The 12,068-nt window shown below is 43.5% G+C and overlaps 1 protein-coding gene across 1 annotated transcript; it reads right to left on the bottom strand.

Moving 5' to 3' along the window:
• Positions 1-368: 368 nt before the first annotated feature.
• LOC127237088 (oocyte-expressed protein homolog) lies at positions 369-1,306 on the bottom strand. Its single transcript, XM_051205123.1, has 3 exons — positions 1,117-1,306; positions 788-970; positions 369-484 (listed from the first exon to the last, which is right to left on the bottom strand). Exons 1-3 carry the CDS (start codon positions 1,304-1,306, stop codon positions 369-371), a joined length of 489 nt encoding a protein of 162 aa, XP_051061080.1.
• Between the last annotated feature and the right edge of the window lie 10,762 nt (positions 1,307-12,068).

Raw genomic sequence — 12,068 nt, 5'->3', positions numbered from 1 at the left:
AACTACTGTGGTAACGAAGGTAAAATAATTGCTTGAACACAGGAGTTAGGAGCCAGCCTGGGAAACATTACTCCCATGTCAAATACTTAAAGAACCACCTTTTAAGCTAACCGTGTCATCCTCGAGGGCCTGACTGAAGTTGTGTATTAGAATCTGTATCCATACCTCACTCACATCAACTGATGGCTGATGCTTTCAAGTTTACTTTATTGTATATGATGAAAATAACAGACAAAAAAAAATTCATTTTTGTACTGGAATAATTCTACAAACTTATTTGCAAAGGAAAACAAACGTATCCACAGAGGCAGGAAAGAAAATGAGTTTAGAGACTCTTAAAAAGCTGTGTTCCTCTTCACCTGCAGGGGCTAAAGCCCGGCTGCCTGACACTCAGCAAGTGCCTCCAGCACCTGCTCAGGCAGGTTGTTGTTTGAGTCGGAGGGAAGGGTCTTCAAGAATTCCTCAAGTTGTTTCAACTTCGTAGCTGAAAGAGGGTCAACACGAACAGTCAAGAGGGGATATGGTATCTGCTCCCCCTGATTGGGAAGAGGCCTGGTTTTAAAGGGCCCTGGACTTAGAATCTGGGAAGAGTGGTGCCTAAGGTTGAGCTGGGGGTGGTGGGTCTGGGTGTGTCCAAGCCTGTGCTTTCATTCTCAAGGGTCTCCTCCCAAAGGGGTCGCCAGGGACACAGGGTTGCCTGGTGTTTGGAAACTGCAATAAGTTGTGAGAAAGTTTCTGGAAGCTGAGAATCGTCCCGTGGCTTCAAAGGGTCTTCAAAGGCCCTTACCTCTTTGGACATTGTGTTCTTTGTGCCAAACTGCCAGGTTTAAGAGAATGTTTTTCAATCGATTCTTTACGAAGGGTCGTCCACATATGGTGATTTCAGCTAGGTTCCCAGAGTCGACTGTGTCCACTCTCACCAAAGCCTGGCTTATCCACTCTATCTCTGATATTAAAGCTTGGTTTGGACCTAAATCGGTAAAAGAGAGAGTCTAAGCAGTAAGAAGAATGGCTTCAGGTGGGAAGGGGAGGGCCCTGATGGACTTAATGGACAGATTGGGCTGGTGAATGAGGTACAGAGGGAGCTAACCCAGACCCCTGTGAGGAGAGGCTCACCAAAGATTATTTCTGCCAGCCAGGCCTCCATGTACAGCACGAGAGGATCACTGAGTTCCTGCACTGGAAACCACCATGGCCGCACGCGAATCCGCGGGGACCTAGGGGGGACACTGAGCAGCTTCTGTGAAGGACGGTCCCATGTTGGACTTTTCCGCTTGGTGTGATCTTCAGTAGTATGGGGTTCCATACTGGAACTCAAAGACTGCAAGCTCAGGATGCTGGGTGCCTGGAGTTCCAGCTGCACTTTTCAATGTGAGGTCTGGCCACACCCCTTGTGTGCCATGCCCCCAGCCAGAGCGAGTAACACAAAGAGGTGGGCTGGTGTGACTCTGTGTGTGTGTGTGTGTGTGTATGTGTATGTATGTGTGTGCTCGCGCACGTGTGCTGGTGTGACCTGTGTGTGTGTGTGTGTGTGTGTGTGTGTGTGTGTGTGTGTGTGTGTGACTGATTGCTAGAGGGACCCTCTTTGTCCTGAGCTCCACTCTGCTTCTTTCATCAGTGCTGACAAGTCTACCTGACCACTGGAAACTTGGGGTCCCTATCGGGAATGAAGTAGAGATGTCATCGAGCTCCCACAGCTCCATTCGTTCCCTTGAGCTATTCTCCTGAGATGCTCCCAACTGAGCCTACTTCACAAACACACCAAGCCCATATCACCTATGCCTTGTCTCTGTGTTTTCAGACTCCAACAGGTAGCTGGAGCTAGCTACTGTGTTGTTTGTGGGCATCAGTTTTGTGACGATTGTGAGAAAGAGAAGAATCCTGGTCATCCTCAGCCAGATGGCACATAACTTGTGATTTCCTTTTGTCTTGGAGGCAGAGTTTTTTTGGAATCTTAGTTTCTCAAGTATTTATTACTGCATTTTACTCTCTGAGTCCATGTCAGCCTCCAAAGATTTAACATGCTATGGTTTAACAGTGCTGCTGAGTCAGGTGTGCCACTGTTTTTCCTCTGTTTTGCCTGGTTTGAATGTGATTAACAGGCAGGTGGAGGCCATTTTCCCTGTAATCTAAAGTATGCTCTTTGTACCCAACCCAAACTGAGCAAAACTACAACCAAGACCTCTCCAGCAGTTTCATTTTCCCGGTCATCCCTGGAAGGAACCAGTCTGAATGCATATTTCAGTTCAGGCAGCGGATTATATGAGAGATATATCATTCTATTTTCTCTAAATTTTACTCTTTCTGAGATAGGGTTTCTCTGTGTAGTCCAGCTGTCCTGGAACTTTCTCTCTAGACCAGTCTGGCCTCCATCTTAAGAGATCTGCCTGCCTCTGCCTCCTGAGTGCTAGGATTAAAGGCATACACCACCACACCTGGCTATTAATTGATATTTTATATTTTGTACAAACACTTAGCAGAGTGCAGAGAAGGTCACATGGTTTAGGCCACAGCCTTAAAACCCACGATAGTCAGATAGTTTCATAAACTTTGTGTTATGAAACTGAAGGGACTGTGTCCTTTCAAGGGCCACATTGTGGCTACTTACAGCCATGATACTTTCTCTGAATGCTAGGGATATCAATTATACTCACCTTAGGAGGACCCCATGTCCCTCTAGAGCTACCATTAAATGTTTTTTGTTTGGTTGTTTGGTTATCCAAAGAGCAGTCATCATTTCAAAACAGAAAAGTGGAAAATGTTTCTCTGTGTACCCCTGGTTTCCCGGAACTCATTCTGTAGACCTGGCTGGCTGGAACTCACAGAGATCTACCTGCCTCTGGCTCCCAAGTACTAGGATTAAATGCATGTACCACCACACCCAACCTGATTTTGTATTTACATTGAACAATGATTATATAATTCATGTATTAGATGACTGATAAAAATTGTACAGAGATATAATGATATTTACAGGTCTGCTAACTCCTAATTGTCTTGGTCATGTATTGTAGAATACTATTTTAAGGTGTGTTACATTTGTTTATGCTGTGGAATATCATTTGTTTTAATGATGCAACGATGTGTTGCATTTGTTTAACTCAGTGAAGCTGTGTTATGTTGCCTGTTTAACACACCTGAATAGTTTAATAAAGAACTGAACGGCCAGTAGTTAGTTAGGCTGGAGAACGGATAGGTGGGGCTGTCAGAGAGAATAAATAGGAGGATCAAAAAAGAGGAGAGGAAGACTCCAGGGAACAGCCATGAAGCTACCTAGGAAGCCATGGAGAAAGGAGTAAAGAAAAGATGTACAGAAATAAAATAATAATAATAATAAACACCCTAAGCCCACAGAGACAGCTGACCGAAGCTAGTGGTAGCTCATGGCCTTACAGCTGCGGAACCTGCTTGTGACCAAATTAGAGACCCTGTGAATGTGGTTAACAGTTGTGGGACTTGATCTGTCAGCATGTGTGTGTGTGCTGCCAAAACCACCATGACCTATCCCAGGGGCATGAACTTCCTTGTTGGAGCCCATTCCCTGTGGTGGGATACCTTGGTCAACCAGGGTAGAAGGGCTTGGTCCCGCCTCAACTTGGTATTCCCCAAGGAAGGCCTTACCCCTTTTGAGGAGTGGATGGGGAGGGGTAAGGAGAAGGGGAGGTGGGGATGGTGGAAGGAGTAGGAAGGGGGAACTGGGGTTGGTATGTAAAACGAAAATTAAAAAAAAAAGATGTAATCCCAGAGCAAAAGTTAGAGGGGCTAATTTAAGTTAAGAAAAGTTGGCTAAGCCAGGCATTGGTGGCACACGCCTTTAATCCCAGTACTCAGGAAGCAGAGGCAGGTGGATCTCTGTGAGTTCGAGTTTTAGGCCAGCCTGTTCTACAGAGCTAGTTCCAGGACAGGCTACAAAGCAATACAGTGAAACCCTGTATTGAAAAACCAAGAGAAAAAGAAAAAGTTGGCTAGAAACAAGCTATGCTAAGGCAGGGCATTCATAAGAAAGAATAAGCATCTGTGTATGTGTTTATTTGGAAGCTGGATGGCAGCCCCCCACCAAATAAAAGTGCAAAAACAGTAAAAGCAACCACTGGGTGTCAGTGGTGTACACCTTTAATTCCAGCAGGTCTCTGTGAGTTAGAGGCCAGCCTGGTCTACATTGCAAGTTCCAAGACAGGCTCTGAAGATACACAGAGAAACCCTGTCTCAAAAACAAAAACAAAAACAAACAAAAAAAAAAACCGTGAGAAAGCAAGAGAGAGAAAGAGAGAGAGAGAGAGAGAGAGAGAGAGAGAGAGAGAGAGAGAGAGAGAGGGCTCAGCAGTGAAGAACAGTGGAGAACAGGCTACTCTTCCAGAGGTCCTGAGTTCAGTTCCCAGCAACTACATGGTAACTCACAACCGTCTGTAATGAGATCTAGTGCCCTTTTCTGGCATGTAGGCATATGTGCAGAACAGAATACTGTATACGAAATAAACAGATCTAAAATAAATAAATAAATAAATAAATAAATACAACAACCACAACTGTTGGTTTCATGGGATCCAACAACTTCTGTCACTTGGAGGTTTCCATACATGTGTTAATACCCATACAGACTCACATACATATTCATAAAATCAAAAAAAATTAACTTTAAAAAGCCTAAGTGGGACAATCCTTTAGTGATATTTGATGGCACTGTAAATTGATCCTAAAAGTGTGAACAAAGTGTCAGCTACAGTTCTTGGGAAAGTCACATGAGAATTCAGAGGATCACCCCACTTTCAGTCTGACCCATCACTCCTTAACAGCACTCATGTAGAGCTGGGGTACAGGACATCAGCGGTCAACAGAGGCCAAATGCCCATCCTGCCCTCTCTCACTATGAGGTGGTTGGTCAGAAGCTATACAAGCTTGTCTGTCACACAAAGGACAGAAATACATGGCACAGTAAAGAAAGAGCAGGAGAAAAATGACAGAGTGGCTTGCCAGAGACCTGCTTTGGTGGAGGGGGATGAGGATAGGACACTATGGGACAGGACAGGAGGACATAGACATGATGTAAGGGTGAATGAGAATGGCTGGCAGCAACATTGAATTGAAAAAAGACACCTTTTTTTTGGGGGGGGGGAGAGGTTTCAAGACAGGGCTTCTCTGTAGGTTTAGAGGCTGTCCTGGAACTAGCTCTTGGAGACCAGGTTGGTATCGAACTTACAGAGATCTGCATGCCTCTGCTTCCTGAGTGCTGGGATTAAAGGTGTGCACCACCACCACCCGGCTAAGACTACACCTTCCTTACTCTATAGTTGCACATAGGATTAAAGGGGAGAGAAGGGGCATGGAAGCTGGACTGTGCCTTGAGATCAGGTGTTGAGCAATCTAGCACTGACTTTGACAATAGGCACCAGTTAGATGTTAATGGAAGGGCCACAAGTTCCTCTTGCCAGAGATGAGAATGACTGCTTTATCAAGCAGGAACTTTCCTCAAGCCCCCAAGGGAATGGAGACCCACATGCCCAACCTTGGGAAAAGGACTTCTGGGTAGCAGACACTACGACACTACACTACACTTTCTTAGACTTACTATATGGGCCAGTTCCCCTCATAGTGCTCCCCAGAGGGAAGGTCCTGATGTCTTACTCTTTCCCCACCATACTGCACCAATTTGATTTCTCTGCATTTATTAACGGAACTCTTGTCCTTAATGAATGGCCTCAGGCTCTGGATCTGAATTGTGAGCTTTTCAGCCTTTGGATCCGGTGTGTCCTGATCTTGGTGTAATTAGGAGGGTACATTGGAATTCCTGGTTCAGTGATGGTGAGGATTTTGTTTTCTGTAAAGTTATTTTGTTTATAAAGGCTATTATTGGCTGGGTGGTGGTGATACACCCCTTTAGTCCTAGCACTTGGGAGGCAGAGGCAGGCAGATCTCTGTGAGTTTAAGGGCAGCCTGATCTACAAGAGCTATTTTAGGACAGCTTCCAAAGCCACAGAGAAACCCTGTCTTGAAAAACAGAGAGAGAGAGAGAGAGAGAGAGAGAGAGAGAGTTATTATTGCATGCATTTTTATCCTTCACCACACAAAATTTCCCAAAGGGAAGTCATTAATATTGAGAAGCTTTAAAAAGTAAAAAGGTGCAGGAGAAGTTGGTCTGCAATGTTGAAAAGTTTCAACTTTGTCAAGTGCCAATAGTCACCATGTGGTCCATACCAGTGGCCACTTGTATTTTCCACTCTTCAGTAATTTACTATTGTGCGCAGCGCAGGATGAGTGGATCCACATAGGTACACCTCATGCCCGATATTAGACCCATTTCCTCAGTAAAGCATAAATACAGGGTCCGGCTGTGTGAGTCAGTGAAGATGATACAGTGAAGACAAGAGAGGATCAGAAGGAGTGTTCATTTTACAGGGTTTCAAAGTGAGCCCAGTGTTATTTACCATGCACAAGAACAGACCACAAGATACACAACAAAACCCATTCAAGAATTTTATTAGTAAAGAGTAGGGAACGGGGTGTGCACAAGCCTGTCTGGAAAACTTGGGGAGACAGGTGGTGGTCCGGGCATGTCTGCTTTTCAAGGCCGCTTGGGACATGCATATGGGGGCTTACACAGCCACACCGTACACACGTTACTTGGCCCCACTTCTCACGCACATGAGGCCCTGGGATGACTAGGCATTTTGCCAGAATGTTGATGGTGCATGTGCAGCCAACCACTGAAATGCTAACACCTAGGATGATGGGGCATTTTGCCTGAATGCTGATGGCCACGTGGGTGGCCATGGAACCCTGTAAATGACAATACTGGGGAGGGGGTGGGATTCTGCCATTTAACTATAATACACATTTTAGATATATTTATGTATTCACTTATTTATTGAGACAGCCTTCATATATAATCTTGGCTGTCCTGGAGCTCACTATGTAGAACAGGCTCGGCTTGGATTAACATAGATCCACTTGCCTCTGCCTCTGGCATGCTGGGATCAAAGGTGTGCACCATCACACCCATACCCAATTTAGATTTTTTTGTGGAGGAGTTACATTTTATTTTTATGTGTATGGTATCCTGCCTGTTTGTACATCTGTGCAGGACATTCGTGCCTGTTGCCTTCAGAGAGCAGAAGAGAGTGTTGTATCCCTTGGAACTGGAGTTATAAATGGTTGTTAGCCACTGTGTGGGTACTGGGGAATTGAACCTGGGACCTCTGGAACAGCAGACAGTCCTCTTAACAGCTGAGCCATCCCTCTAGTCTCAGGTCTTCTTTTAAATTACATTCGCACACGCGTGTTTGTGCACAAAAGTGCAGATGCCTATAGAGGGCAGAAGAGGCACCAGATCCCCTGGAATGGCAGGTAGGGGCAGTTGTTAGCTCCCCGATGTAGGTGTGGGATCTAAACTACTCTGGAAGAGCAGGAAGCATTCTTAGCCACGGAGCCATCTCCCCAGCCCCATAAGCTTCACTTCAGTGTCTACCCAGTCGAACGTGGATTCTTTCAAACTGCTTTAGGTTCCTGTTACATAGTCAGCCAAAACTTATATTCATTTCCCTTCAGGCCATCACTTTCTTTTCTTTCTCTTCTTTCCCATGTTTTACCAGCAATACAATCATGCTTGTACACCAAACTACATGAATTAACTCTCACCGTATAGACTAGGTCTGTATAACTTTGTTCATATCCAACCAGAAGCCCAGGGTAACTGACAAATGGTACTTTGAGCTGACAATTTTGTTTCCCTAGAGTCACCTCAGGAGGAGGAGGTGACAGACTCAGGGGAGCAGCATCCGATGACAATGATGATAAAAGTAAGATGCCCGTTGCTCTTATAAGATAGGTTATTTTCATGATTCCAGTGTTTTAGGGGATAACACATTTGAATAGTAAATGTCTTCATGCGCACCACATGCTGTTTATTTACAAAGAAGGGGGCATAGAATGCTACCAACCCATGCCTGATTCAAGAAAGTACAAAAAATGCCAGTGCTGGGGTGCACAGTGCATTAGGGAGGTTTTTCTTCTGTATTGCACTGGGTAATTTTCATTCAAATGCGGACATTATCTACTGAATATTTGTCTTGTTATGTAAGTGTCACCTCAGCAATGATCTTTTTTTAATTTATTTTTTTATTTTTATTTCACGTATCGATCAAAATTCCCACTCCCTTCTTCCCTATTACCCTCTCTTGCACCCTCCCATGCCCCCTGACTACCCTCCCCTCCACCCCCTCTCCACATGTAGGGTGCTGCCTTCCAGGAGGGGGTAATCTAAATCTGTCAAGTCATTTGGAGAAGGGACTAGAACTTCTCCCCTGTCTCTAGGTTAAGGGAGTATGTAACGTGTATGGTTTTTCTGCCTGCCGCCGCCCGGTCTTGTCCCGCCGCCACGCCAGCTCCAAATAACACACAGAGACTCTGTATTTGATACAATGCTGTTGGCCCTGTTACTTGTTTCTTATCGGCTAGCTCTGCCTTAATTATTAACCCATTTCTGCTGATCTATGTATTTCTCTTACCTGGGAGCCGGCAGCATACTGCTTTCTTCAGACTCTCCATCTTGACTCCTCCTTACTACTTCCTATTTCCTCCTTCTCTCCTAGTCCCTCCTATCTTCCTTTCCTATTGGCCAACAGTGCTTTATTATTAACCAGTATGAGAAACATATATACATAATGGCATCTCCCATCATCTCCTCTTTTTTGTCTAATTAAAAAGAAGGGTTTTAACCTTAACATAGCAAAATATATCACATAACAGTTATCAAATAAGAATCACAGTTAACACTATTTAGTCCATTAACATTTATCAAGATTTAAGAAACTATTCCATCATCTATTCCATCTTTGTGAGTCTAAAGTCCTATATGTAACTTATCTTTAATCCAACTAAGGAAAACTATAATCATTACTATCTGTCTTCAACTCCTTCAAAGACCACAGAAGGATAGTATATAAACTCTAGAAATGACAGAGACATCTTGCCTTGTCAGTCACCTGAAGTTCTTCTGTAATGTTCCATCTTCAGCCCATAGGCCATAGTGTGTCTAGTAGACTCTTCAGCAACGCAGGGAACTTTAAACTGTCTTCTTGTATTCGCAGTTTATCAGTCACTTTTCTCTGTGTCCTGCATACTGTCTCACAGACTCTTCCATAAAGCAGGATCTCTGTAGCAATATCCATCTTGAATCAGCAGTCACTTTTCTGCATATCCAGTTTATACAGCATAAAGTCCAACAGTCCAGACAAGAGCAGTATCTTGTCCACATGGCTAGTCTTGCCATATTGAAAGCAAACTTCACAATGCATTTCTTCGATGTCCATCTTCCATCTTTCTTTCCGGTGCAGGTGATATTGCCAAGAGCAATTATGTCTCACTGTCAAGAAAAACCCTAAACCATTTTAAATGCCATATTCTGTAGGTCTTTGAAAGGTTTGAAGAATGCCTATCCATCTCAAATACATCTCTATATATTTAGAAAACCTAACTAAACTATAAGTTTTGACTATTATAGGTAACTATAAATAATCTGCACAAAATTATACATTACATTTCTAACTGAGCTATATAAACAAAATACCTAAACAAGAGGAGAAATATACATATGACAAAATTGAACTTAAATTTGTATCAGTAAATGAAAATCCATTCCAAAACAAAGTATTCATATCTATACCATAATTCCCTTTTTACCTTTAAAAAGAACTGGCTGTGATCATTAACCATTTATAACCAAGTCCATTTAAATGAAAACAAACATTTATAAACAATATTTGGGAATTTGGGCCTCGTTCTTTCCAAACTACATCCTGCTGATAGGGGGCGCTGTCATGGGGATCCTAAGAAGTTGTAGAAATCTTGGCTGTAGTCTGCAAGGCTGCTTTGTCCAAGCTGTTTTGAATGTTGGATCATCAGCGACTGTTTCAGGGGGCCTGGCTTGATCAAACCACATTAGTCTGCAAGGAATCCACAGCTTTTCATTTTCTGTGGAAACAAAAATAGAAATCCTTTTCCCCAGTAACTTGTCCTTGAACTTACATTTTTGAGTCAAAGCATTTTTAAAATATATAAATTGAATTAATCCAGCAGCATTTCCTTTATCAATTGTTGTTATTTTCTCAGCAGTCAAACAATATAGAGACAACACAATAGCATACAATAACCAGATTCTCTCTGAGCTTTTCATCTTTACGTGCCTTTATTACTCTGTTTATTTTACTTTTATTTTTTTATTTTTTGACATAGGGTTTCACTGTGTAACTCTTATCTGTCCTGGAATTTACTCTGCATACCAGGTTTACTTTGCAAATCACAGAGATCTGCTTGCCTCTGTCTCTCAAGTGCTGGGATTAAAGGCGTGTGCCACTACACGCAGTTCCTCTTTGTCTTTTTAAACTCATTTTATTTATTTTCCATGTCTCCTTATTTTAAAACACACTGTAAACCTTTAGATTCTTAATATGAATCTGTCTTTACTGTAAATTTTTATCTTCGTCTGGCCACAAGTCCTTTATCTGGTAAACAACAACATTGCTAAAATGAAAGTCATAGCTGTGTCAGCCGCGGTTTACCAAAGATTATGGCGGGTACTTTTACCGCCAGCACTGAGAGCTGTGCTCACCACCTTGGTCTGCGCTGCCACCCAGAAAGCATGCTGCCGGTTTGGAGATGTGGTCACTGCCATTGCCATCTCTCATACACACCAATAAATTGTTAGCAGAGTTTCTTGAAAGCCTTGCGGATTTTTGCCGCATATGCTGAGTCAGGAATCCTCCCTTTAAGGAGCCGCACAAATATCTGCTTGTCTCTCGCAAAACAGAGTCCAACTGTTACCAAGAAACCTTGCTTATCTCTGTTCTTTTGTTTCTAAAACCCTTTTTTAAGCTTTTATTAAATTTTAAGTGGAAGTTCTTATTAACCACGTGGGCCCCATTTGTAACTAGTACGGTTTTTCCGCCTGCCGCCGCCCGGTCTTGTCCCGCCGCCAGGAGTATCCCTCCATGGGGGATGTGCCCCCAAAGTCCTTTTATGCACTTGGAATACATCCTACTTTCACTGTCCAAAGTCCCTTAGACTGCTCAGGCCTTCTAGCTGAGACCCATGTTCAGGGGGTCTGAGTCAGTTCCATGCTGGATTCCCAGCTATCAGTCTGAGAGCCCATTAGCTCCTCCTTGTCCAGGTCAGCTGTCTCTATGTGTTTCTGCACCCTGGTCTGGTCCTCCCTCTCTGCATTTGGATTATAGTTCAGCTCAGTGTTGAGTTGTGGGTGTTTGCTTCTGTTTTCATCAGCTATTAGATGAGGGCTCCATGATGGTGGATAAGTTAGTCATCGATCTCAATATCAGGGAAGGACATTTATGGTAGCCTTTCCACTATTGCTCAAATTGGTAGTTGGGGTCAGTCTTGTAGGTCTCTAGACATTTCTCTAGGTTCAGTTTTCTCTTCAAACCTATAATGGCTCCCTCTTTCATGCTCTCTCTCTCTCTCTCTCTCTCTCTCTCTCTCTCTCTTTCTCTTTCTCTCTCTCTCTCTCTCCTCTTCTCTTGTCTATTTCTCCCCTGACTCAGTCTTCCTAGTCCCTCATGCTTTCCTCTCCTCCCCTTCTCTTTCTTCTAGTTCCCTCTCCACTCACTGCCTCCCCTCCCCATATGCCCTGGGGATCTTGTAAGCATCTTCAACAAATGGTGCTCTCACAACTGGATGATGGTGTGTAGAAGACTGCAGATAGACCCATGTCTATCACCATGCACAAAACTCAAGTAATTTAATGGATCAAAGACCTCAATATAAATCCAGCCACTCTGAACCTCTTAGAAGAGAAAGTGGGAGGTAGCCTTGAACAAATTGGTACAGGAGACCACTTCCTGAACATAACTCCAGCAGCATAGACACTGAGATCGACAATTAATAAATGGGACCTCCTCAAACTGAGAAGCTTCTGTAAGGCAAAGAACAAAGTTGACAAGACCAAATGGCAGCTCACAGACTGGGAAAAGCTCTTCACCAATCCTACATCTCAAAGAGGACTGATCTCCAAAATATACAAAAAACTCAAGAAACTAGTCAACAAATCACCAGATAACCCT

Source organism: Phodopus roborovskii, unplaced genomic scaffold, assembly GCF_943737965.1.
Source record: "Phodopus roborovskii unplaced genomic scaffold, PHOROB, whole genome shotgun sequence".
NCBI classification, from domain to species: Eukaryota; Metazoa; Chordata; class Mammalia; order Rodentia; family Cricetidae; genus Phodopus; species Phodopus roborovskii.
This window is presented reverse-complemented; position numbering and strand designations above follow the sequence as displayed.

What these genes read in the sequence shown, in the direction of transcription:
- LOC127237088 (XM_051205123.1), bottom strand. Translation starts at nt 1,306, where the DNA reads ATGGAACCCCATACTACTGAAGATCACACCAAGCGGAAAAGTCCAACA. An exon ending in GCTGGCAGAAATAATCTTTG is followed by an intron (nt 971 to 1,116) that starts GTGAGCCTCTCC and finishes TTACCGATTTAG; the next exon opens with GTCCAAACCAAGCTTTAATA. An exon ending in AGAACACAATGTCCAAAGAG is followed by an intron (nt 485 to 787) that starts GTAAGGGCCTTT and finishes ACCCTCTTTCAG; the next exon opens with CTACGAAGTTGAAACAACTT.